This window comes from Indicator indicator, chromosome 5 (genome assembly GCF_027791375.1).
Source record: "Indicator indicator isolate 239-I01 chromosome 5, UM_Iind_1.1, whole genome shotgun sequence".
NCBI lineage: Eukaryota > Metazoa > Chordata > Aves > Piciformes > Indicatoridae > Indicator > Indicator indicator.
The window spans coordinates 18,437,451-18,464,444 of record NC_072014.1 but is presented as its reverse complement, the minus strand read 5'-3'; the positions used below and the strand labels follow the sequence as shown (position 1 = coordinate 18,464,444).

General features: G+C 36.5%; 1 protein-coding gene across 1 annotated transcript in view; it reads right to left on the bottom strand.

The window, feature by feature from the left end:
* PDE11A (phosphodiesterase 11A) overlaps positions 1–26,994 on the bottom strand; it is a 121,091-nt gene that overhangs the window by 54,027 nt on the left and 40,070 nt on the right. Inside the window, exons 3-10 of the mRNA XM_054381023.1 lie at positions 19,337–19,426; positions 17,009–17,149; positions 13,305–13,369; positions 8,854–8,989; positions 5,908–5,983; positions 4,501–4,568; positions 4,054–4,146; positions 765–815 (exon numbers count right to left, since the gene is read on the bottom strand). Of these exons, the coding sequence (XP_054236998.1) occupies positions 765–815; positions 4,054–4,146; positions 4,501–4,568; positions 5,908–5,983; positions 8,854–8,989; positions 13,305–13,369; positions 17,009–17,149; positions 19,337–19,426 (720 nt within the window). The remainder of the gene's footprint in view (positions 1–764; positions 816–4,053; positions 4,147–4,500; positions 4,569–5,907; positions 5,984–8,853; positions 8,990–13,304; positions 13,370–17,008; positions 17,150–19,336; positions 19,427–26,994) is intronic.

Below are 26,994 nucleotides of genomic sequence, written 5' to 3'. Positions count from 1 at the left end.
CAGTCAGCTCTAGAACATTACCCTAATATAACAAAGGGTTTATACAAAATATAACGCTGTAACAAACAGAGAAAAGAGCAGTGATTTCAGGATAGGATGACTCGGGAGACCTCAGCAGGGAGATCTGCTGCTGGGGGGGAGGGAGATAGGTGCAATTTCATCCCACAGATGGATGGTCCTTTCTGGCAATGAGCTCTCTATTGAAGGCCCACAAGACATGTCAGTCTTCAGGCTTTTATTGTTTTGATTTGTTTACAACCAGGGGTGTAAAGCATTAACAAAGACTACCTGTCACTTGCTTTGTCAGAAGATGAAAAGGTGAGAACTGGATATTAGAAACGGGCAGTTTTTCTGAAAAAATCTCTCAATTTAAGCATGACTTTTTAATATTCCTCCCACTGTATGCATGTCAAGTCCCTAGTTCCTCTCATTTTCTTTGATCCCTTCCTCAGCTCCCACCAGTATTACTTCCCTATGGTGGCTCTTGCTGAGGATGCCATCAAAGCCAGGCTGACACGCAGTTCTAGCAGCTCATGCTGGGACAATGGTATTTTGCCACTGTGTGACTATCAATGCAGCAATTTTATTTTATCCTTTGACAGATTTTCCCACCTTCCCTGACTAAGTCTAACACATAACACAACCTTTGTAAATCATTGTTAATTATGATTTTCTTCTTTTGATGTAAACTTTTCTCAGATAATCTACATCCCTTTTAATTTACTGTTACATTTTCAGGCGGATTGAAAAACTTAAATCCTTACCTTAAATTTATCAACTTCTGCCTTCGAACATGTTGCATGATAAGATAACACCTGCCCCAGAACAAAAGACAGAAAACCATTTTTGTAGACTTGACAAGTAGAAATAATAGGGCTCTGTACTGCAGTCTAATCAATGATGCTTAAAACAAACTTAATTAATATTTATGCATAGTCGTTTGGTCCTGAATGTCAGCATATAATAACTAATTGCAGGTTATCAGGTATACATTTGACATTTATGTTGCAGGGAATTTTACAGGACATCATGGACAGTAAGTTAATATTATAAGCATTCCTACATTGTTCTCCTGGAGTTCTACAATTAAAAGAGAAAGAATTTAATGTAAAACCAGTTTTATAGCCTTTAAATAATGCCTTTTGCTATACTGTAAAGCTTTATCGCCTGTGCTAGTGGCACACCACTGCATGCAAATTAGCACCTTTATGCTATGCTTGACATTCTCTTCAACACCATCCTGGAGATGAAATAATCAAACAAAATGCACAAAGTACTGCACACCTCCTCTTATTACCTATAAGTATGCATACATACTCACAGAGGCAGAGGACTCCTAGCAAGAATAGTTCTTCCTCACCACACAGCCACATCCAATCTGCTTATGTGCTAAAGCTTTGATGTATATTCCTCATTTTTAAATAGTTTTTGTCTGTGGATGACTGCTACTCATACAAATACCTAAACTCTATCTCAAATAGCTTACAATACCTTGTGGCAGTAAGTACCAAGATGGATTTACACATATCAGTTTCAGAGGTGTCATCTTCTACAGTAACAGGAAATCATTCCTGCACTATAAAAGTATAAATAATAAACACCAATTAACTTGTTCTGTCCCATGTTTTATTTACTATAACTACACAGCATGGTCTTCCTCAAACAGTACCAACTTTTCTGTCCAATCATATTGTAGTTTCTCTCAGAAATCTCGAAGATTAGTAAAATCATGTCTTCTGCTATGACAGATTACACTCAATACCATAATTCTCATCAAGCCTTTTCTTTACCAGCATTCACTATACCCCTCCAGATTCATACAGTCTTCCTTAATAATGATTTGTTCTAATATTTTAACAATTTTCACATTTTGCATCCATAATATATAAAATAGCATTTAGCCTGGATTTGAACCATATAACATCCTACTGTTAACCTTTCCCCATATTTACCTTTTCAACTTCTGTTAGCCAATCTTACGAGAATTCTGTATGGCAACCAGTATCTGTATATCTGTATAAGAACGCTATTATGGTACATATCAAACTGGTATGTATTCTATTATTTTACTTCTGATATCAATGTGATTTTCCAATGCCACTCATCACTATCCTAGCTAAATACAAAAATACTAATAAAATATTTTGTTACTGAAAAACAGATTCACAGTCTTTCAGCATATGCCATCCTTTTCAAAAGTACTTTTCTGCTATATCCTTAATCACTTTACACAAACGTTATCATGAGTTGTTGCTCATTTGAATTACTTATCACTGAAACATAGTGGCCATTTATCAGACCTATAATTTACATTAAAGCTATATGGCTATTAGCCTTTCTAGATCAAAGAACAAACCTGTATTTTAAACCAAGAAGTTTCCTTAACTTCTATGTTAATTTGCATCCCTATGTATCTCAGCATGATATTTGCCACTGGTGGTTTTTTCTTGCCAGGAGAAGTACTCAAAGGTATCACATACTGCACAAATACCTGGGGTGCATGAGGGCTTATAGTAATTCATGACTATATGTAAAGAATGAGAAGTCTTGCAGGAGGCCTGAAAAGGAAAGTTTTGAACTTTTCCTCCTAAATTAATACATATATAACAATAATAATAATAGTGATAATAATAATTTAAACCCCTCACTTATGCTTAGAATGTTTTCTATAATGAACAGTCCTATTGGCTTCAAAAGGCTTTAACATGCCTACATGCTTCACAGGATAGAACCCACACACTCAGATAAACATCTCCAACATTAAAGCAAAAGGGAAAAAAAAAAAATCTTCATAGCAATCCAGTTTGGTTTGATTTCTATTTTAATGGATGGAAATTCATCAGGCTAAAAGTATTTTTCTGTTTCTTATTGTAATAGTGGGCGTTCTATAAACCCAAAGGAGTTATACAGTTAAAGGCTGCACACATCTGAGATAGCTAGATCATTTTCTTCTCTTATTACATATGAAATTTAAAACAATGCTGACATCTTTGCAACATTACCTTCTCATTGAAGGAATGCTTTAAGATTAACCAGTCCTGCAAAATACTTAAAAAAAAAAAATCTAAAATGTCATTCAAACCACTCTCAAGTATTGTTTTAGCAAGAATAATGTAAACAATGTAGTGAGAATAATGTAAATTTGTAAAGCTCTCCTGAAAATTACAAGATTTGTTCTCAGCAGGATTGCTTTTAATATGAATGCATTTAAAATCTCAGGAATACAATACAGAATAGAGTTTTAATGTTGAATCAGCTGACAAATTTAATTAATCATTCTTTTTAAAAACATTCTGCATTTTAGAGTTTGTTTTACAGATAGAGTTCATTCTTCATGAAGGCAGGGAGGGGCAGAAATAAAAACAAATTCCTACAAAATGAATGGACAAAAAAGGAGAAAAGTTTTCCCTCCATTTAGCCACTTCATATGTATTTTATGGAAAGATGTGGTGGAATGTCAGGATCTTGCAATTATGTATTGGCCTTGACCCATAGCAAAACTCTTACTGAGCTGCCAGCTATGCTGCTTTGATTTTTATTCTCGCAAGGCATATATCTGATCACGGCTCTGATAAGATGTTGCTTTTGATACTAAAAAAATCCCATAATGTCAATCAGTTTTTCCAAACTTTGTTCTATTCACAGTAAGTTCTACACCAGAAAGGCAACAAAAAAAACTATTGAAAACAGCAATTTCCAAGGAATTTTCAGTTACTAAGGGACAAGAAAAAAAACATATAAGTCCTAGATTAATTCCTGCCTTTATGCCTGTAAGAAACTAGATTCTCCATCATCATTTTCTCTCCTTATAATGTAAAAAGCATAAACTTCAAATGAAACATCCAGGTTCAAAATTACTGAGGTGGTGCATGAGCTCCACAGTTCAGTGTGTCGATAAAGTTCCCCTTTGGCACTACCTTAACAAAAGAACATGCTAAGATGCGGAGAGCCAGGTATAGAAAGTGATACCAACCACAATAAATTCAGAAGTAGTTGGTATCTTTACATATGACACTTAAGACAAGAGGTGGTTTCATCAAGATGCATACATACGTCAAGAGCCACAGACTGTTTTGCCCAGGATTTCTTCACCTGGTCATACATAATTGTGTTGTTGATGCCCAGGCCACAAAAAATAACAAAAGCCTGGAATAAAAAAAAAAAAAAAAATCAATTATAATTAAATTATAATAGAAACACAAAGATGAATGTTGGTTTAATCATGAAAAGGAATAGCATGGAAATGCTAAGAATAATTGTGCTTAAACAGGTTATTGGAGAAAGCAAGTAAGTCACCGGCCTCAACAAGATGAGAAAGATCAGATGCAAGAAACTTGTTTTAATTAGGATGCAACCTTAAGTGAGGAGTTCTGAGAACTGATGTCAGACCATAAATACAGACAATATATTCTTCTCTCCCTAGAGCAGTCTGAAGCAGCATTATCCAGAAATACCAAATCCCACCAAAAAAATATTGCTGCAAAACCAAATGTCTCTTACTTCAAAAAGTCGCTGGTCAGCATCATCAAAGGGTTTCCCATCAAGCCTGTTCAACACTTGAGCTACTCCTTTAAAAAGAGTTAATATTAATTATTAGCTTCGTTCATTAATTCACAGTGCAGAATATTGTATTCATTGGTAACTAACGTTCAAAATATTCCAAACCAAAAAGCAAAACTGCAAATATTTATTCTGAAAATCAATAGGCACAAACATATGAAAGTCTGATCATTTGGATACCAGGATTCAGTTTATTACTTTCAACCATTAATCTTCACTCTCCAAGTAGATGCTTTTTACAAAAGAACTCTTTGGGAAAGAACTCAATAACTTTGCTAACAGCAGTCATGTAAATTATCCCAGCAATTTGGAGTTACTAATATAATTCCCTGAATCAGTACCTTAATTCCTAAAATTTTAGTTGGTTTATTATCACCTGTATATATATGTCCTTTTTTTACTCAGGACTGGAGCATAAATTGATTGAACCAATGAAAAAAAAAAACCAAACACGATGCAACTTTCTTAAACCACTTGAAAAATAAGAAGTGTTTAAACTGCTTGGCTCTAGCTGAACTAACACTGAGTTCTGCTGCCATAAACCATCTGTAGTTTATTTAGCTACAATATGCTGTTAGAAAAATACTGCAAGAGCTATCAGCAGTCAAAGGTTTGGCTTCTTTGTATTTCTTAAATGCAATACGTACTTCACAACAAACAATGAACCCTATTTTTAAAACCTCAATTCCCACATTATCTCTGCTGAATAAGCTCAAAGACCTTGATTCCCACATGGCACCAAGTGCCTTCAGCAATGCACTACTGATCTCAACTCTCTCTCACAGCTGCAGCGCTTAGAGATTAAGTTTTGCCCTGCCAGTTTAAAGTGCTATGACTTTGTCTTGAATCTGTGAAAAGTGTAAAGTTATCAGAGGAACCTGGCACTTTTTTATGCCAATAGCAGGTAATAATACAGGGCCAATTGCAGGTGGGAGGCACCCTATCAAACAAGCAATAAACCCCTGTCACATCCTGATCTAGTATACACCACTGCTACAGGCAGCTCTGGTAACAGACACAGCCTCTCCAGTAAGTCTTTTCTGATTGCAGTTTACCATTAAAAAGAACAAAAGACAACTTTACTTGACTGCAGAAACAGTTTCTTAAGTGATGTACAAAAAGGAGACCCAAGAAAAGTACCAAAGCATATCAAACATAATATTGCTAGAATTTCTGTTTTCATCTCCTTAGGATACTTATTTTGTAATGAAACCTGAAAACTAAGTATCTCAACTTCCTAACAATATTCAGCTGGGGAAAAGAAGAAAAAGGAACACAATGAAAAGAAAACACCATAATTAAATTTTCACTGGGATAAAAATTATGCAAATATTAGGAAGGTCTTACCAATTATTTGGTGGCTGCTATTCCATATAGGAACACATAGGATAGACCTTATATGAAAGCCAGAAATCTGGTCAGCCTAAAACATGGAAATGAGAGATTTCATTACCAGTCTTTTACATTCTAGTAATAGAAGTGGCAAAGAATAAGTTTATATCTACAAAATTCATTCCACATAATTAGCTCTCACGCAAAAGAAATTTATGTTGAAATTTCATTCACAGTAACATTATCCAAGTCCTAAGGATTATTAAAAAAAATGCCAAAGAAAATATAGACATTGCCTTCTTTGCCATAGAAAAGTTACACTATTTGACTTTGATTTGGAATTAATGACAGACTGCAACTGAGGCGATGTCCAGACAATTCTTTGATTAGTTACTCCGGTGGATTAGTAGAGACAACATCCACTTAGCAATAGACTTCCTGATTGTCCAACTGAATTTTGATTTAGTAAAGCAACTATAAAAGGGGTTTTGCAGGAAATACACATTTTCAGAAGAAAGGCAAAAGTGAGCAGGGAATTGTGCAGAAGTGAAAGCTAGGAAAAAAAATGGAAGGATAAGGTCAAATGTGAGATTTTTGGTTTTTTTTATCGGTCCTGAGGTTCTGAATAGAATTTTCTGCCTCATTTATCGTTTTCTATTTAATATAGTATAAAACTTTAAAATGTTTTCTAACTGTCACTGATTCCCCCTGTTGCATGAATATAAGCTTTATTCTTCAGGGTCATTGTTGCAAAATGTGGAGAAAATATTTTTTCAAAAGAGATTGGAGTAAGAGAGTGGTTTGAGCCCACTCACAGGAGATCAGGAGGTGTTCTTTTACTATGACTGCCAGCGCTACAGACAGTCTGTAACAGAAGTAAAAGACCAACAATAATTCATATGCTGGAGGCAGGACTGTTATCTCCAAGCTAGCAAAAGATGTAACTCAGGTTTTAACTAGAGTACTGCTTATTTGTACATATTCAGTTCTCATTGCTGAAATCAGTGTGGATTGGAAGTTGAGATCAACATTTGAAAATGGCAATTAGTCTTCTGTGAGAAGAAAGTGTTTGCAGTAGAAGCAGAAAACAGAATATCTGTTCATAACTACAAATGTCATAAGGGATAATATGTTCCTCTTACTGCACTTAACTGTCTGTAGAAAGAACTGATTGTAACAAATTTTCATAGGAACCCATCAACAGAAAATAATTACTGTCCTTTGTATTTGCCTTTTCTCTACGTAATTGGGGAGTGCTTCTGTCTTGGAAAGAGCTAATTGCGAAACAAGTAAGAGCTGAATTATACAGAGCATGATATATTAAAAGTGTAACTGTAAACATATCAAGGATTGACACACTTCATTTTAGCATATCTCTTTGGCAAGAAATAGACTTTAGGCATTAATTGCAATTGTACTTTTTGACATTCTGAACAAATTCACATCAACGTGGTCATCTTGTACACTTTTATAGCAGGTCCCTTTCATTTTGCTTGTTTTGACAAATTCTATTGCTTTGAGAGAAAATCCCTTTAACCACACATGGATTAAAACTGAAACCAAGCAAACTCATCATAAAACACTTCCGAGCACTTACTGTAGTAATCCAGTTTAGCAAGCCTGCTGTCCAAAGCTGGCCACTGATTAATGTGCTGCCTAACTACTGGCCAAGTTGCCCATAGTAATACTGTTTCAGTGAATAGAATTCAGTGAAGATTTTGTCCTTCCCTATACCTCTAACATTTATTTTGGCGTGAAGTATACATATAGGGGTTTATCCGTATTTACATCTTCCTAACTGAGGTTACAATTAAAAACTTTGGATACATGAAGTATCCACCCTTTCTATTTAGAAGTGATATGTATCTTGGAGAAATATCTAACCCAGTATGTATATTTTACCTGTGCAAATTAAAGGTTATTTGGCTAAGTTAGATCACAAACAACATTTATCTGTACAGATAAAAGTTCTGTTTATGCTCTGTGTCCAAAAGCTAACAACAATGGCAATGTGTGCTAGGTCAAACCCAGCCCAGGAGGGGGTGGGCTGAAAAGAACCTAGCCCCAAGTGGGCAAAAAAACTTGACCCAGGTGGCAGAGAGACTTGGCCCCCTTGCAGGGGCAGAGGTCCCTGAGTCAAAGTCTATTCCATTCCCACTTCTTGTCCACAGCCCTATTTAAGAAGAATCCATTTTCTGCCTTGCTCTTTTCTCCTGCCCTTGCCTCCACAAGAGCCTGCTGCTGCTGTCACCCGTGTAACCACTTGGTTGGGTCTGTTCCATGCTGCTCCAGACTCCCAAGGAACTGCATCTAAAGAGAATCTATCTTACATCCAGAGAATCCTTTGCCACCTGCGTCTGGTTTTGTATATATTTTTATTTACCCTTTTTCGTTACACCTTTGTATCCTTCCTTTTCCTCAGATGTCTTTTATGTTTTGTTAAACTTACCTTTTTACTCTCAAATCAATTCAAGAATGTTCTTTTGTAGATTTACCTCTCTTCTCCTCCTGCCTAATTTTGCTTTTTGCTACTGGGAAAAGGGGAGGCAACCTAAATCTGTTACATTTTGGGCTTTGGGGTTAAGCAGGAAAGCTTTAACCACAACACAGTGCCAATACTGAACACCAACAACAGAATTTTCAGCAATAAAAAAATCATTTTGTGTGACTATCAGAGCACTTGGTAGAGAAAGGTAGCATTTAAAAGTGGAAAAAAGAAAAAGAATCACAAGCAGACTTAGTAGCTGCCTAAAGTCAGACACTAATTAGCGACTAATGTTTACTATACAAAGCCATATAAACACCAGCACATCAAGAGGAGGACATACTGAATGGAAAAAAAAATATTCAAATGGTTTACAGCCACTGAGATGTAACAATAAAAACTGTGTTATATTAGTAGCAATGTCAAAAATATGATGTGTATTTACGTTTCTTAAAAAAAAAAAAAAAAAGTCTTACTTCAGCGTCGAAGCGAGGATCCTGACAGGCATCACTGATATTCACTGGGAGACCTGTGGAAGCTACGAGTTCAGCAATGCTGTTGTTTATTAGCCAGTCAGAGTAAGATGATGATTTCTCCATGCTGTCTTTGAAACTATCAAAAGGCATAACAAGGGAAGAAAAGAATATAATTCAACATTGCTTGGAAGTTCAGCATGTCTTATAGGCATATTCACAGGAACAGCAGAACCATTTAGAGCTATTAATGTTTACTAAATGTTATTTACAGAACAATAATTTGGTATTTATTGAAAAGGTACATTAAAAAAATCTCTCCTTTATAAATTTTTTCCTGAAGAGAGCATTATTCTCCCAAGTAAATACAACATTTAATAATCAAACATATGAATCAAGATGAGGATTATGTCCCAAGTTTCTGTGGGATACAGGCCTGCCCATGAAAAGCAAACAGTTCTAAATTATTATTTTTCTGTAGAGGTACCTAAATGAGTATAATTTTAAGATTTTAATTTTTCAAATTAGTCTAATAATTTGAGGTATTTTTAATACCTCCAATACTTTTCCTTCCAATAATTTTCCTGTCAAAGGAAATACCTTTTTGTTTGCTATTTTGTTCTGAAATGCTAGAACTGAAAAAGGGATCATGAAATAAGTCTTAAAATCAGAAATGTAAGGTGGAATCAAGTAGACATACAATACATAGGAGAGCATAAGATGCTAGAATTATGGGTACTAAAATCCACCGTAGCTTCTCCAGAAAACTCAATATCTACACAGACCTTAAATTTTAATCTTAAATCTTGTCTAATCAGCAGGAAAATTCTTATTGATTTATTGGAGACAGGTTTTTGATATTGGCGAAGTGTAACCATGCACGTGTAAATGAACGTATGTCTGTAGCCTTAGTTTTGAGAAGAAAACTGAGTAAGAAAAATTTTCAACACTTAAGAAACATTACTTAAAAAGAAAATAAAGTGGCTCTGAGCAGACATGGAGAAGACTACAATAGCTTGAGGTTTCAAAGTAATGCACATGAATGAAAGAAAGATGCACTATAAAATGCGTGAAAGACTCAGCTGAAGTGAAAGGATTGATTTTTGTTGCCTGCATTGATTTTCTGGAAACTAATTCAACTAAGTCACTCATTTGAAAGGAAACTCAATATTCTTAAGAGACTATAAAGATAATAAGGATTTACACAAATAAATCTAAGTTTCAGCTTTGAGTGACTGTAATAAGAGTTGTGTATAATTTGACAGGACCATTTACAGAAATATATATATATATATTTTTTTTAGCTAAGTGAAGAATTCACATTTACAGTTCAAAATTTATTTAAGGACATCAATTCTTGAGAAATGAAAACATCTTTAAGGAGGATAAGAGTCTCATTTCAAAGCATGGTTCCTAGTTCATACCCTAAAAATCTGGTTATTATCATTATAATATAAGGCATACTAAATCTGGATTACATTACAGGTGTCAAGCATATTAATCAGCAAGTGAATTTAAGTAAAAGAAACAAGGTATAATTCAGGAAGGAGTTTTAAAAGTATGTTCTATTATATTGTTGCCATTCCTGGCAAGTGCTTTGCAACTACACTCTGGAAGACAGGCACTCAATTTTCACTAGGAGGAAATATCAGTGATTAATTCTGATGTAAAATACAGCCAGCTGGCTCTGTCTCCATCCTCAGCAACTCAGAATACTCAGAAGCTACTTAAAAACCACAAGTAACAATCTTTTCCAAACTGTGGAAAGCTGTGAGTGAGTCCTGCTAGACCGACAAAGGCAGCTGCACACCACCATCTCTGTCTTGCCCATACATTAGCAGAAACTTTCCATGCAGGAAAGTAAACCCTGCTGAAGAGCACAGTGCTGCAGGCTCCCCATATGCAGCTGCTTGCCTTGCTATCTTCCCAATGCTTCCCTGACAGGGATGGCAGAAAGTACAGCACAAAGTTGTACAACCAAAATCACAGGCGCCTTCAACCCTCTCTAAATGCTGAACCCTGCCAGATCCTTGAGAAGCATAAAAATACTGCAGGGAATGTAGTGATCATTGAGTGCACATCATTCCAGGGACAGTGGTGGTAAAACAGTGCTGGCAGGGATTTCAGCACTTTCTCCGTATCAGGCCAAGTAGGAGAGAGCACAGGTATTTTCTGCCATGCAACCCACACTCTGGCTCAGGCAGTTAACCTTTCCACCTCCACTGGTATTCAGGTTAGAGAACCATTATTTCAGCTACATCATCTGCCAAGTCATCTTCGGTTCAGGAAAATACAGCTCACAGCACCTTCCTTTGGATTCATCTTCAACTAGAATAAATCAGAACTGAACCCTCAAATCTTCTAAGATTTCCGTAATCTTTTATCAAGGGGAGAGAAAATAGTGTGTGCTAGAAGACAGCAAACTGAACAGAAAAATGCCAGTATGGTCTTTAAAGGTATTTCTTTACAACCAGCAACAAAGGAAAATAAATTACGAGATTCATTAGACTATTTTGGGAATAAACAGGTGAACTGCTATTAGTTACAAGTAAGAAGGCAAATTTCTTCTAAAATTATGTAAGAAATTCTGTTAGGACACAAAAGGTTATGTTGTCCTTGGAGCATCTCTCTCTCTTTCAGATAAAACTTATATCTAGAACTGTTCTCAGTGTATAATCTCTTTGCATTTTCACTAAAATTTCAAATACATAACATCTATGTTCACTGGTGTAATGATGAAGAAACTCAGCTTGCCATTTTTTTCCACATGAAATGTCTCATAACTTTGTATCAGAATGTAGAATGAAAAGACCAAAATTCACTAGAAAAATGTTCAAATGTCAAGGGCTCACGGCGTTGTTCTGTATCCTAAATAACCTTTCTTTCACGCCAATAATTCAAGCTGTGCCTGTACTACATCCAAGTGTGACGTCATCTCTGCCTACCTAACCTTGGTCTTTGTAAGACCAACTTCACTCTCCACTGGATGAAAAACAAAAGAGAAAGCAGTAAGTCTTTATGTTGAGATGTACAGAAATATAGCTTTTATAAAGACTAGCTACCAGGTTGCATGTGCTTATTTATGTCTCAGACTATAGTTAAAATAACCTTGACTATGTGCAGAGCAGGCTACTACAAATTGCCTTTTTGTAACATGCCAGTATAACTATGGTAACAAGAAGTGATCCAGCTTGATTATCTTGACACCACTCTACATTGTTTTGACTAATCTGGCTATGGATCAAGTTTGAGAAAAACAGGAATAACAACCGCATCCCTTGATTGATATTCCTGTTCCTAAACAAAAGGAACGTATTTTCACCCATTTCACCGACCTAGGAAAGACCAACTGCTACCCTGAAGCTCTTTATCAAAAGCAGTAACTTTTCATTCCCAGGTGAATCCACAGATTATTTATTCATATTTAAATCCTTTATTTTTTTATCACTTGTTTTTCTTTTCCAATTGTCTCACCATTCCCATCTCTCAACTAGTGGATAGGGCATGGAAGAGATCTTGCTTTTACCTGTCTTTCCCTGTGGCCTTGCTGTCAGCTTGCACATCTTAAAAATAACATCACCCATTTTTCTAGTGTTGTGAGATCAATCCTTGAAAAGCATTAAGAATTACGACCTGTCATAATCTGGAGCACAATGTGCATATTCACCTTAATGAAGTGGTAGCTTCTTACCACACTAAAGGTAAAGAAATAAAGCTCAAAAGAAGGCAAAATACCAAAAATATTTTTAAAGCTGCATAAAGGGCTTAAATATGGCAAAGCTCAAAGTAATCTTCACGTTTCCTACAAGATATGGATATCAAGTTGGACAGAAGGATAAGTTTACCACTATGGCAGCCATCTGATATAGAAAATTCTTATTCAGGATCAATATGAATTGATTTACACAAAATGTGTGCATGATAGTCAGTGAGATTGGGCCCTGAAAGATGGGAGAAACCTTCTCAGAATAGCCTTGAATCTTCATCCATTCATTTGGTGCCAGTGAAGGTTTAGACTGGATATTAGGAAACATTCCTTGAGTGAATGAGTGGTCAGGCATGGGAATAGGCTGCCCAGGGAGGTGATGGAGTCACTGTTTCTGGAAGAATTCAGGAAACACGTGTACGTGGCACTTCAGTCTAATGGCCATGGTGATCTTAGCTTGATGGTTGGACTCGACCTTAGCAGTCTTTTTTTAACTGAAATAGTTGTATGATTCTATGCATATATACATATGCACACATATATATAAAAACATGGGCATGTATATTTATTCAAACAAGTCTCCCTTTGAAGAAAGCATGAATCTTGCCTGAGCAAAAAACACAGGATTATACTATTCATCAATCAGATCTACCCAAAGTTCCATAAGAAATTAGAAGTATGATCAAGCAAACTTGCAAAAACGTGAAAAATGAAGTAACCTATTACCACAGAAGACACGGGCACTAACCTGTTTTCAGTATCAGCATTGCATTTTGGAGATAACAACTCAAAAGATTTGGTAAATTTCACCACCTGTCACAAAAAGAGAGTAACTTAAAATTGTTATTAAGATGAATGAATATGTAAGAGAACAGTAATGTAAGGTTCTTATATTTAAACTGCATTTTTATTCAATGGTCTTTGAATATAAAATTCAATCTGTATTCCCCCAATGGGGAATTCATCTTCAAAATACATGCTGTGCACAATTCACTAGCAAACAATATAAAATCAAATTATATCTTCAGAGTCCTTCATGAAACTACTTTCTGCAACAGTGTATGCTTCCCTTCAGAGGGCTTTGGAACAGGAATTATGGAGCTTTACCCAAATTTACCTTTTTTTTTAATATAGGAAAATAAAGAGAACCCCCACACACATTTGTACTAATAATTTCAACCTATTTTCCTTGAGCATATGTACCAAAAGCACCTAATTGAAACATTTTAAGAGTGGTTAACATGACATAGAACACAGGTAATGTTCAGTCTGGAGAAGAGAAGGCTCTGAGGTGACCTTATTGTGGCCTTCCAGTATCTGAAGGGGGCCTACAAGAAAGCTGGGGAGGGACTTTTTAGGATATCAGGTACTGATAAGACTAGGGGGAATGGAATAAAGCTGGAAGTGGGGAGATTCAGACTGGACATGAGGAAGAATTTCTTCACCATGAGTGGTGAGAGCCTGGAATGGGTTGTCCAGGGAGATGGTTGAGGCCCCATCCCTGGAGGTGTTTAAGGCCAGGCTGGATGAGGCTCTGGCCAGCCTGATCTAGTGTGAGGTGTCCCTGCCTATGGCAGGGGGGTTGGAACTAGATGATCCTTGTGGTCCCTTCCAACCCTGACTGATTCTATGAATCCATGAAATTAGCCCATGATTTATGAAAAATTTTAGGCTTGATTGAATACCTTGGCTGTCCCCATTTCAGAATTTGGCCTAGAGCAAGGAGAACTCACTGCCTGTGGTTTGGAAAAAAACCCACCCCTTTCCATGCTGAAAGGTAGAAATAACACCAGGAGCAGAAAACTGAAGTGAACAATGCCACCCCCAGCCTGTAACTAATACAATGTAGTGTTCTGTGAAAAATAAAAATCATGTTATACTTGCAAACATAGTGGCATTTCGTAAGAATGCAGTTGAACTGTATCTTGTAATTATAAAAGCAGTGTGGGGAGTCTAGAAAGAGAAAACAGCCTTGAAACATTAAAATTCTGTAACAGAATATATAAATGAAATACAAACCTCATTCTTGCTTTTATGAAAGCTAGTGTAACTTAGAGTATACTTCACTGGAAGTATTTAATTTAATTAATCTGAGTGAAATAAGAATCACATCTTTCCTCCAGAAAAGAATCTTTTTTCCTACCATACACAAACTTAAGTCTCTGATAATCATTTACACTTGTCGCAGCCCAGCAACATATAATCAGTTACAGAGTCAGTGGATCAAAAGATATTTGGGTAGAAAAAAGAATGATATTACAAGCAACAATTTTATCCTTCAATGACCTCTCAAATCAGTAGAAAGGACCACAGTTTGTGCTGAATATGATGAAAACACTGAAGGGAGCTACCAGTATAAAAGCAGTTCACTTGTTTTACTACTACTACTAACAGTCAGAAAAGCATTAAATATTTTAAAAGAGGCTCTCATGTCCTGTGAATGGCATCCCTACAAAGTCCCAGTGAAAGACCCTGTCAAAACTGCGTGTGAAATCCAGCTGTGACAAATGCATTCATATACCATATGTTCATCTGTTCAACTTAACAGAGCTCTGTAATGAAATAATTATACCTTGGTCGAATGGACAGAGCAATTGTGAGAACTGAATATACTTCAGTATTGCTCAAAGTTGTATTTTCACTTCACCTAGTCAATGCAAAAGCTTCTTCCTGTCATAACAGCAAGTCTGTCTTTTCCAGTGGATTTTCTCTAACGTCAGGGGGAAAATTTCTAGGGCAAAACAAGAGGACTTACCTTTTCACAGCATTTTCATCACTGAGGAACTAAGACTGTTTCTCATTGTTCATTTTGCAAAGTATTAAAGAAACTTGTCAAAATGTGCAACCATAGCTGCTCCCAAACACACCCTTTGTAGAGTGACTAGAAAACTTCCAGGAAGAAATAAGCCCCATGTTCCACCAAATATAGCTGGGAAAACTCCCTGTGTTACAGGTTCAGCCCTTATTGTCTTGATGTTATTCCACATTAAATACAGTATTTCACCCCCCACCCCCAAAAAAACAAATAAAGAGAGAAGTTCAGAAACTGACTACTGAAAAGACACTGATTAGATGGCCATAAAGCCCACTGAGTTGCTGAATAAATAGGATGTCAGTTAATGTCTTGATGAGCTTGTTTGTTATTTCTGAGGCACTGGCAGTCTGATTAAAGATGTAACAATACATACCAGAATAGAAACGACACAAGTATTTCAGTTTGCTACAGTTAAAAAACGGCAGATGCAAAGGTATGAACATTACAGAAATATCAAAAAATTCTTTATTGGAACATATGTGGAAAAGGTTAGTTCTAAAAATAAGCAGTAAAGACTTGGTGAATGATGCAGGTATTTCTTGTTTTGAAATTGCTAACAAGCACCATCCATTTGATAAGACATTAGCCTGAAAATGTTAGCAAGGTCATAAATTCCAGATAAATGTAAATGAAGCTAGAGCATATATGATGGAACTGAGCAAATAAATATTTGATAACAAGTCAGGTAAGTTCTCTTTTTTTTAAGCAGACCACAGGAGCACCTTACTTTTCAGTTAAGCTGTCCTAGGTGTTCTGTAGTAACCACTAAACCCACTATACACACAACTGAGCCACAGAATATCATCTGGATCACACCACTCATAGATAGATCCACCAGCAACTTACTAAATGCCTTTAAACTATCAGAAAAAATCATGAATGTACCTTTCAGTTTCCATTTGAAAAAGTGGCTATATTGGTTTTGGCTGGGATAGAGTTAAATTTTCTTCATAGCAGCTTCTATGGTGACATATCTAAGATCTGTGATGAAAACAGTGTTGGTAACACAAGGATGTTTTCATTATTGCACAGTGTCAAGGCCTTCTGTTTCTCACTCTGCCAGCCCAGGGGACAGATTGCACAGTGCACAACAGACTGGGAGGGGATGCAGCCAGGACAGCTGACCCTAACTGACCGAACAGATATGCTCAGCAATAAAAGGAGCTTAAGGAGGGAGAAGGGAGGCACCTCAGAGCTACAGCATTTGTCTACCCAAGTGATTGTAACATGTAATGAAACCCTGCTTTCCTGGCAATGACACACCACCTGCCTGCTGATTGGCAGTAGCATACGAATTCCATATTTTGCTTTGCTTGTGCACACAGCTTTTGCTTTACTAAACTTTATCCCAATCCATGAGTTTTTACACTTTTACCCTTCCAATTCCTTTCCATATCACACTGGGGTGGGAAAAAGGGAGCAGCTGTGTGAGGCTTAGCTGCTCACTGGGGTTAAACCACAAGGTTTGGCATTGAAAAAGATCCAGGCTGTACCTAAATTAGATGTAAGAATGACATGATGGCAGGTTAATTGCTGTCTAGTACTTACATATGACATCAAAGAGGTTCATCTTTATAAAAGCAGCTGCTCCACCACTCAGATACTAGCCTTTCTCCAGAATGTGCAGCCATACTTACTGGTGATTCAATATCTTCCAAAAGTAATACCGAGCACCGTTCACATTTCAGCAGATTCTGGGCCCGATGCATAATTTTCTTGACAATTTTCTCTAAGTCAGTCTGTTCCTCAAAGAGGTCATTCACTACTTCCAGTAAAGCCTGCATGCAAAGACAGAACACTCTTGTGTTGGTTGCAGAATTAATAAATATGTGGAGCATTGCAAAGGAGGTGTAATCTCTGGGATTGCTTTTAATATGAGTGACCCACTGAAAATTTCATTCAGATAAGGATTACAGCAACATAATTGGGATGAGGGTATCTGAAAAAAGAAGTTCGTGTTCCTTAGATCATAACTGGGCACAGTCCATCTCCTGGTGTACAATGGAAATCTCTCAAACTATTTTATTGTGGTCCAAAAATGAAACCATGGTTATAATGCACTCTCTAAGCCCACAGTATGGATTGAGTTACTTTGTTTGCTATAATTGAATTTGCTGGTGCATTTTATTCATTTATTACCCATTTTGCACATTCAAAGCTAGAAAGAAAAAACACACATCAATACTTCATATCCCAAGACCACTCTGATCCAGTCTTTACCACTAACAACATGTCTGTAAAGTACAATGCTTTAAAATGAAGGGCTTCCCTTCTCATTTTATCAACTTTAAAAATAATAGGCCATGTTCTTTCTCACCATGGGTCCAAAGAAAGGTGCTTTCTCATTATTCTGGATTACGGCATTAATGCTAAAGAAAATCCATATTTGTAAGCTTATAAACTTAGCTTTCCATTCAGTGGTCATCAGGAAAACATTGATTACAGTCACTGGAACTTGCTACCATTGGTGCCCAGTGTGATAGGGAAGGCAAAGCATGGTCTTGTCTATCACATGCTACTTGCCAACTAATTTCAACCATAGAGTAGATAAAGCTAAAGACCACCACCATGTCAGAAATTCAATTAAATACAGGGTATCGTGTAGCTGTGAAATGGCAATTATATTTGTTATGCCTGGCACACTGAAGTGACAACAACAAACAAAGAATCTGTAGCTCCAATCCAATTTCCTGATGTGTCCAACAACTAGAATTTCTAATGATGGATGAGAATGTCCCTAATACTTTTCTGCTGAATGTCTCCCTCAGAAGATTAAACACTAACTCCTCAAAAATCTGTTATTGTTCCCTGCAGGCTGGGAATCTTGCACCGAATTTTATGTCTCTTTGTAGTCATCAATTTTGTTTGAATGACAGAGAAAAAAACAACTCTAACAAAAAAAAACCAAAAACAAAAACAACAAAACTTTTTTTCCCAAAGCCTTCTCCACACCTCCACACCAAAATATAGTGGTCTGTAGTCAGACCTGGACAAAACACAAGCTCAGATACTTCATGACCTTTAAACACACACACCATTAGAAAGGGTTGTGCTTAGTTTCCAAAGCAGTGAAAAACCTTAGTGTCCATACACAAAATCCTGAATATACAAATGTAGGTGCTCAATACCCAGACCCATCCTACTGTAGTTTTCCCTGCTTCATAAAGCAAGAGTAACTACTGGTGGCATTTTTACTGAAACTTTGGAGCTATGCTCTGTGATAAGTACCATTTCATGCCATTGCAGGAAAGATGGGTTAAAACGACCACAACAAAACCAACAAAAACCTCCAAAACAACAACAACAACAAAAAATCCAAAACAACAAAACTCCAACAAAACAAAATAACAACAACCCCCCCAAAAACCAAACCAAACCAAAAAAACGATGATGATTTCAAAATCACCATCTGATTTCTTAATAAAGACAACTCTGAGAATGACATGTGAGGTCAGCATTATTTTCACTTCTCTCAAGCCTGCTGTTCCAACTCATGCCTGGCATCAGCCATCCTGAATAATGTAATGAATCTGTGCAGACATGTGCTGTCAAAACTTTTCACATACAGGTTTTTACTCGCCTACTTTTATAAAGTGATATCCACGTTATTTGCACATGAATTGAATACCACATATTTATGATGGTGAAGGTTTGATATTACTGGAGTTTCATGAGAGTTTGAATTTCTGCTCATCTAACACTCTCTCCTTCACTGTCTCTATCACGAACAATTGTTTGTGAACTACGAAACAGGAAACTGACATCAGGAAACAACAGCCACTACCATGAACATATTTCCCTCCCACGCTCTCTGCTTGCTGCCTCAATCAAGACAGTGATATGTTGAAAATGCATTTTTAAAAATAAAACATATTTAAAGCTATCTGCTTATCAAATACTGATACACAGCTAGAATCTGAAGGAACAAAAGGGTTGATATTGGTCTAATACACATTTTTACTTACCCTGCTTCTGTCATATTCCTTCCTTGAAGCTGCAAATAACTGGGCATTGGATATGGCAATCCCACAGAATGGGAGATACATCTGCATCACCTAGTATCAAAGGAAAGTCCCAGTCATTAAAAACAACTGCAGTTATACTCATATTACTAGTAAAGAGACCTAAACTTAGATGACATGTCCCAGAAAAGGTAGCTTGCTCACCCCTCAGCAGAATGCTGAACACAAAACAAAACTGTCATGGGCAAGACATATGAATGGGTGGAACAGAGATAAATGAATAGGGAAGAGCAAATGCATTGAGTTCCCAGATTGCAGCAGTGAGTATCCTATCTTGTCTGGAAAGCTGCAGATTTGTAAGTCTATAAAATGTCTGCTGAAGATTACATTAAATTACTGCAGACACTGCAGCTTTCCTAGGAAAAGTACTTGTTATTTTTCTGCTTTTTTTTGTTATAAGCTCAAGAAGTAAGCTTGAGTCATATTCCTGCTAATTGATTTTGGAGAATGCCAGCACAGTAGAACACAGAACATTGGTCCAAAACTATTAGTCAGAAAGCTGATTGTCTTATCAATAAGGAACAACAATAATAAAAGTTAAAGAACATGCCTGAGAAACTGGGCTTAATGTATCATCATACTTTAAGAAAGACTGAACTGGAAAAAAATTTTGAGGTGCGCAAGATGACTTTAGGCTGGCTGTGTGAAATTAAAGACTAGGTTAGTCTAATACTTGTAGGGTGGTACTTCACAAGAATCAAAATCCAGTAACATTAGCATTTTTAAGCCATATACTGATGACAAGTCTGTGACATGCTGATACTGCTGAGTCATTCCCAAACTTAGGTCTGAGATGTTAAGTAAATTTTATAGGTACTGAATAACATTTGGCATGTGTTTCAGAGCAGAAAAACTTTTACCTGAGAAAAATCTGATCTCTAGTGCAATTACAAATAGTCATAGTAAGACTGGATACATTTTTACTTAAAGAAGAGTAAATACTAGTACTTATTGCCTCCAATATGGGAACCAAAAGATGCCTTTTTCAGCAAGATGTCTTTTTTCTGCAAGAAGAAAATACAGTTTTCCAATATTGAAAGACACTACTCTCAGGAATACAAATTCCAAGGCACTGACTCTATGTAGAAATTAAGATCCATAAAACACTGGTTTATGGAATGTCAAGAGTCTGGAAAGCTGCCGACTTAATTATTCGTTTCACCATTCAAACTAATTGTGTAAAGTGCAGCACAATGAAGACAGACACCAAGCTGTTTAAGATAATCAGTAAAACAAATTAATAAATGCCCACAACAATAAAGAAAATAAAACCAAAATTATTGTCAGGTAGAAAGAAATCACCCTACGATGGCAGATAAATCAATTGTCTGTGTTCACCTAGGAACAATTAACTGTTGCTCCTCTTTTGTACAGTAAGGATGACTGCTGCATAAACTGCTTTTAACAAATTGTAACAGAGCACTAAATAAAGACATTTCTAATGATAACTGAATTTTAAATCACATTGTTTTTAAAACCAAAGCTGCAGAATAGAGTAGAAAGCAGTTAATCGCATTTTGTTCTTCAATGATGAATTTAAATCTGCAGTACTCAAGACGGCTTTGCATGCACCTCCAACACGTCAGTGCTATGGCTGTTGACACTATACAAATATTCAACTCTTATGTGTCTGAGCCACATACTGTAAACAGCTGGTATTGTTATGCTTGATTCACTTAATGGACTTTCTCTCCAAAGAAAATCCAAAGTGCTGAGGACATGGCACATGCCACTATAACCTTGTTTTCCTCCTTTGAAATAATAAGTGTTCCAAGGAAAAATTTATTGCATCACTGAACCATAATGCACTGTAATTCTATTTCCATTCCTGCTGATTACTAATATTTCTCCATAAACAGAGGGATGTAACTTAAAATGAGTATAATGGGTATAAAGCACAGCCCATATTTTACTGTCCTAAATCTCCATCATAGGATATGCTTCAGTAATGTACTACTGACTCCTGGTAACAGTAAATAAATTGGGCAGAATACTAAGTTTCATTGTAAGAGAGAGTATTAAAAGGTTGGTCATAAATGTGTTAAAAACATGATAAGCAGCATGTGACAACAAAGACACAGATAAATGAGATAATTATTTAAATTTTTCTTGATAAGACAAGATCTTGCTAAGGAGGAGATATTTGTTTTGTCCCTGTCTGCAGCACTGAACAGGCCAGGCTAGCCTGCAAATTTTAGCACCCAATGCTTGCAAAGATTTTACCAAATAATTTTATTACACAGTGAAACCAGCTTGATGCTGGAACTTGCAAACAAATCAGACACCTGGTCCAAATATTGAGTATTCCACATGTTCCCAATACCCAAAATATTGGTGTGAAACTCATGAAAAAATGCCTAACATATCCTTCTAAAGGACATAAAATAATTGCCCTTTGAATGGTTGATCATTAAAAGAAACCCCAAACAACAAAAGCATTGAAGCAAAATGGAGTATACCTTCTTTGACACCTGCTTTCACCTAATGACAGAAAAAGAGCCTGCAGATTTATAAAGCAAAGCAATTCCCTAAGAACATAAAAATCATAAAAAAGAGAGCTTAAATATATATACCTCAGTAACCTCAAGTAACCTTAGTCATGGCATATTAAAAACCAAATCAGTAAATATGTAAAAGTATATTTGATAAAAATGATGTGCAGTCTGACTAATAAGGTAATCTAATGAAACTGTTGGAAGAGAGCACTTTTTCCCCCCATGCCAACTGCAAGACATTTAGATAAAATATCTGTAGGTTAATAAGATCATATTGTGAATTGCTTGAGCATTCAATGTCCAGGTAACTTGACCCAGTTTCTGACACCTAATCCTCCAGCAAGATCCACATACTTAGATAGCAACTACACACACCCCACAAATTCAGTGGCATACAAAAGCTAAAAAAGCTGTGCTCAAACTGTTCAATATTTTATCAGAGCAAGAAACCTTCTATGAAAACAGGATAAAGTAATGGGCACCAGTTCAATACCTCACCCTCTTCATTTCAAAATTCTATTACCTTGTCATGGGCTTATTTTATATTAGAAGTTTAAAGACTCTACTACCAAGAGAACGAACAGGATAAATAATATTCCATCATTCAACCACTTACATTTTCAGCTAGGTCCTGAAGCTAATGTATCTTTTCTGCAAAATTACACCATTAAGATCGAAAGACTGCCCTCACTATAGCTACATTTTCCTTCCCATAGAAGGATATATTCCCATTGCTTTAGTGTCTCCACACATCTCCAAACTTATCTTACCCTATTTAGGAATACAAGTGTTCACATCTGCAGATCTCCACACGCCTTTTTTTTTAATGGCAGGCAGTAATATAGACAACAAAGCTGCATGCACGCAGACCTGCAATGCAGAAACTTATTAGCTAATCGTGAAAAGCAGTCAGTGCTGCAATGGCAGCACACTGCAAAGGTAAAATGCTTCATGCTTCCTGGCTGGAAAGCAGCCCTGAGTTCAGCCTCAGATAAATGCAATGACATTTACCTTGCCTCCCTCGCATGTGGTTTTGCCCACACTAAGCATTCTTGGAGAGCACTTTCTGTCATAATATAGATACAATCATAGTTATAGTCTAACTCATGGCTTTTGACATACTCCAAGCATCTCCCTGGCCTGTGGTTACAAAAGAAAAAAATTTTGATGCATGATGGAAGAACAAAGTCTCTCAGTACACTTGTGTATCCAATCTGGCACAAACGCCATGTTAAGCTCTCAGTAAATGTTAGTCTGGTTTGACTGTTTTCTTTAGCAGCCACAGGAGCCACTTCTCTTTACGCAGCTTGCTTGGTATGCCTGTGGGGAAAGGGACCTAGTACAAGCTTCCTAGAAAGCAAAAAAGTAATTTAAAAGTCCATATTTTCCTATAGTTTAAAGTCATACATTGCTTTATTGTCATTCATTGCTTTATAGTCAAATCAGGGGAGCTAGCTGCCCTTTGAATCATTTCCTAAAGTGTTAAAAGTAGGTTCAGAGAATTAAACATTCAGATGAATTCTGAAAACTGTAAACAAATCAATTGAGAAGTGGTTAAGCACCAGCACTCATTGAAACTCCATTACCTTTTGCCATCTGTGCAGTATCTGTGCAGCTATGAGCATCTCTGGTAACATCTGACTGTCACCCAGGTTTGCAGTTCTCAGAAGTATTTTCCATCTCAAGCCTGTACAGAACAATTGCTTGGTAGAGACACCCTGTGAATTATGTGCATACAAATAGGGCATACAGCACCTGCTCATATCAGCATAGGCTCCTGGGCCATTTTCTATCATCTCTGACGTTTTTTAATTTTCAGTTCCCATTTTCTTATTATCTATGCAGTACCACAAAAATGCCCTAATGCTCTCAAACACAGGGCAGCATCTCTGTCCTGTAAAGCTCACTAACTATGAAAGCTGTAAAAAGTCTGAGAAGGACCACAAGAGCATTTCTTCAGCATTGCCTGTGTGCTTGCCTGCCTCCAAGAATTACTGGCAGACATTCAAAGTAGGTAACTTTGTCATCAGACAGATTACAACACGTCTCCTGTAGAAGCAGACTTACTGCAGTTTTAAAGCCTGAATCCTATGTAGGTCATTTTCCTCACAAGCCATGGCACAGAGAGACTATCACATCCAGGAGTTCAGCTTAAACAGGTTCAGCATCAGACTTTTTTCTGGGCCCCCATCCTTGCTCTCTAGTTGCTACGGCACAAACCCCATCTTCTCCCTTTTCTGCTACCAACCTAAGGTCTTTAAACTGGGAAAAGAAATGAACACATTGAATCTGATTTGCAATAATACACTTGTAAAACTGCTTATACAGTCAGAACTATACACACCAACTAATCCTACTTCGTTTTTCTGGCAGATATTTGAAGGTTGCTTGCCTCAGACACCTCACAGCTAAACATCATTCATATCTGCCATCACTAGCAGGAGGTGAAGCTCAAATAAATCTAAATAAGCCACACTGAATTACTTCATCATACACACCAAAACATTGGCAGTGGCTATTAGACCTATTTTTAACAATATTCTGTAAGACATATTTAAACACTGAATTTAGCATTCAGTATAAAGTGGGAAGAAAAATAAATCATACTGTAAGTTTCCACAGAGCACCTCATTTTAAATGCTGTTGCATCAAATATGAAAACAGTTCTAAAGACTAGAAAGACAAAAATAATATGTAAAATGGCTACTATACTAGGATGCAATCTTCTTATCTCTCATATGCAAGACCCTGTGTATTTTCACTAGAAAATTCTCCTTATTTTACACAGTCTTGATTCAGTGATGCTCAGTACTAAGCCCTGTCCCAGCAAACACTTGGTCCTGAAGGGACCAAAAAAGATTTTAGTTCATCTATATATAACAGTCTGCATTGAGATCACAGTGATTACTAAAATTCTATTCAGGTTCTTCTCTCATGTACTTCAAAAGGTGTTTTGTGATTTTTCAAGAACAAAGATTACTTGAACAGTAACCTTTTTTCATGTTGGACCTTGTCAAACAGGGAAAGTTTCTGGAAGAGCTCCTTGCTGAAACCTGATCCTTTGCTATGCTGATCTTGTCTTTCAGTGAGGTGGCTGTTCATGCTTGACTAAAGCCAATGTCAGTGGAAGTTCTTCCTTCTAACTGAACTTCCATCCAGGAATACAAAGCCTGAATCTAGCACATAAACCAGACTGATTTCCCCAGATAAACTACAAACTACACCTGATATGAATAAGTTTAGCTCCACTGACTGCCCACTGTTTGCAGCACTACTCCAAATGGAATGAAAAGGATTTCTCCTGTTCAACTAGGAAAAACCAACTAACCAATCAAAACCCACACGCAGAGTGAGTTTTCCTAAGCATTTGGTTGACAGCTTTAAACAAAGCCAGGGACTCAAAACACCAACTATACTCACATTACTGCTCGCCAAATGAAGCATTTCTAGTGTTTCTTAGGCTACAGAAACTTCACACCAAAACAGAAAAAAAATCTTTGATGGAGTGGAAACATCCCACAAAAGACAACATATGGCACGACTGACTTTTCCTTTCATCACATTATTTTATGTCTCATATCCAACTGGAATGCATCTGTACCTTGACCCTTTCTTCCATAACACACAGAAACATCACAATACAACACAATTACTTTTTTTTTTTTACATATATCCTTAAACTATTTTCTTGAGTTTCTCCCTGACATTATGAAATTTGCCAGTGGTGTTCTACCTTTGCCTCTTTTGAGTTTATATATATTTAGTGACTAATATCTTTGTTACTGAATGTGATGGCACTTTATGCTGGTGACACTTGCCTCTGCTTCATACATTTCTCCTGAGAAGGCTGTTCTTATTCTCCTTTCAGTTTTTAAAATTAAAAATAATGGCAAAGAATACAGTGTATTCTCAGGATATTATTATTATCTATGTATTTTTTCTTAGAAACGCAGTATTTTTGCAAAAGTGCAGAATCTTTTTCTAGCAGGCTTGATTATACAACTAGACACAACTGACAGTACTGTTACTTGAATCTGATTATACCAATTGGGCAATCTGAATTAGTTTCTACTACTGCATTTTCAGAACTGACTAAAAGCACTATAGCACTTACAACACATATTGGAATATTTACCTATATCACATTGTGTTAATGTTTAACAGGGCAGTAAAACCTGCAAACCACTGCCTTTAAGAATACGTGCTGAGCTCATGTATGAAACAAGCAGAGGCAGTGTATAATAATAATATCTTTAGAACAATTTCCATGCAAAGTGACAGCAAATTCGCTGGAAAAAAAAATCTATAAATCTAGATAGTATGATTCTTAGTGGTCTAGATAGTATCTACTAAATTAGGGACAGATGAAAACTAACATAACCCCAAGACAATAGAATAATTTCTTAAACCACAAGAATAAAACCAAATCCACTAATTCTTATCAGTTTCAAATGAAAGAAGTTTTTGAAAGACGATCACGAAGTACAGAAAAAATCCTTAACTATTTTCTTAATGAAACTATTTACAGAAAAGCATGTTGAACAATTATACCACCTCTCCTTTTCTTCATTAGGAGCACAGTTTAAAGGAACAACAGAAGAAAAGTAGCTGAGCCAAATACCACTCTCATCTACATCACTCAGCCTGCAGTAATACCTCTTAACGTGGATTTATGCAGTCATAATTTACAGAATTTTCTTACCTTAAAAAATGTGGAAATGTAGTTGATGCCTCAAGGGCATTTCAATCAGCTCTGGCTGTATCAATTTCAGAGAAGGCAGACTGATATTAAAGTTTATTTTACCCTTTCCAGGCAGATGCCAGTCAGAAGGAGCTGAGCATAAATATTTACAGAATTCCTGTGGAACCATATCATTTGTAACACAGCTTGATTGTTTGACATTCCCTTCTTTATCTACATCTCTGTTATATATCTATCAGGATGTCGATATCTCAAATTTTACTGTTTAATCCATGAATAAGAATGTGCCAATAGAAATCAGAATGGAAGTGACCATCTCTGCATAGACTTCGAATCCTACTCCAAATTCCAATTATAGTAAGAAAAATACATGGTAGTTGGCAAGACCTAACCCACAATTTTAG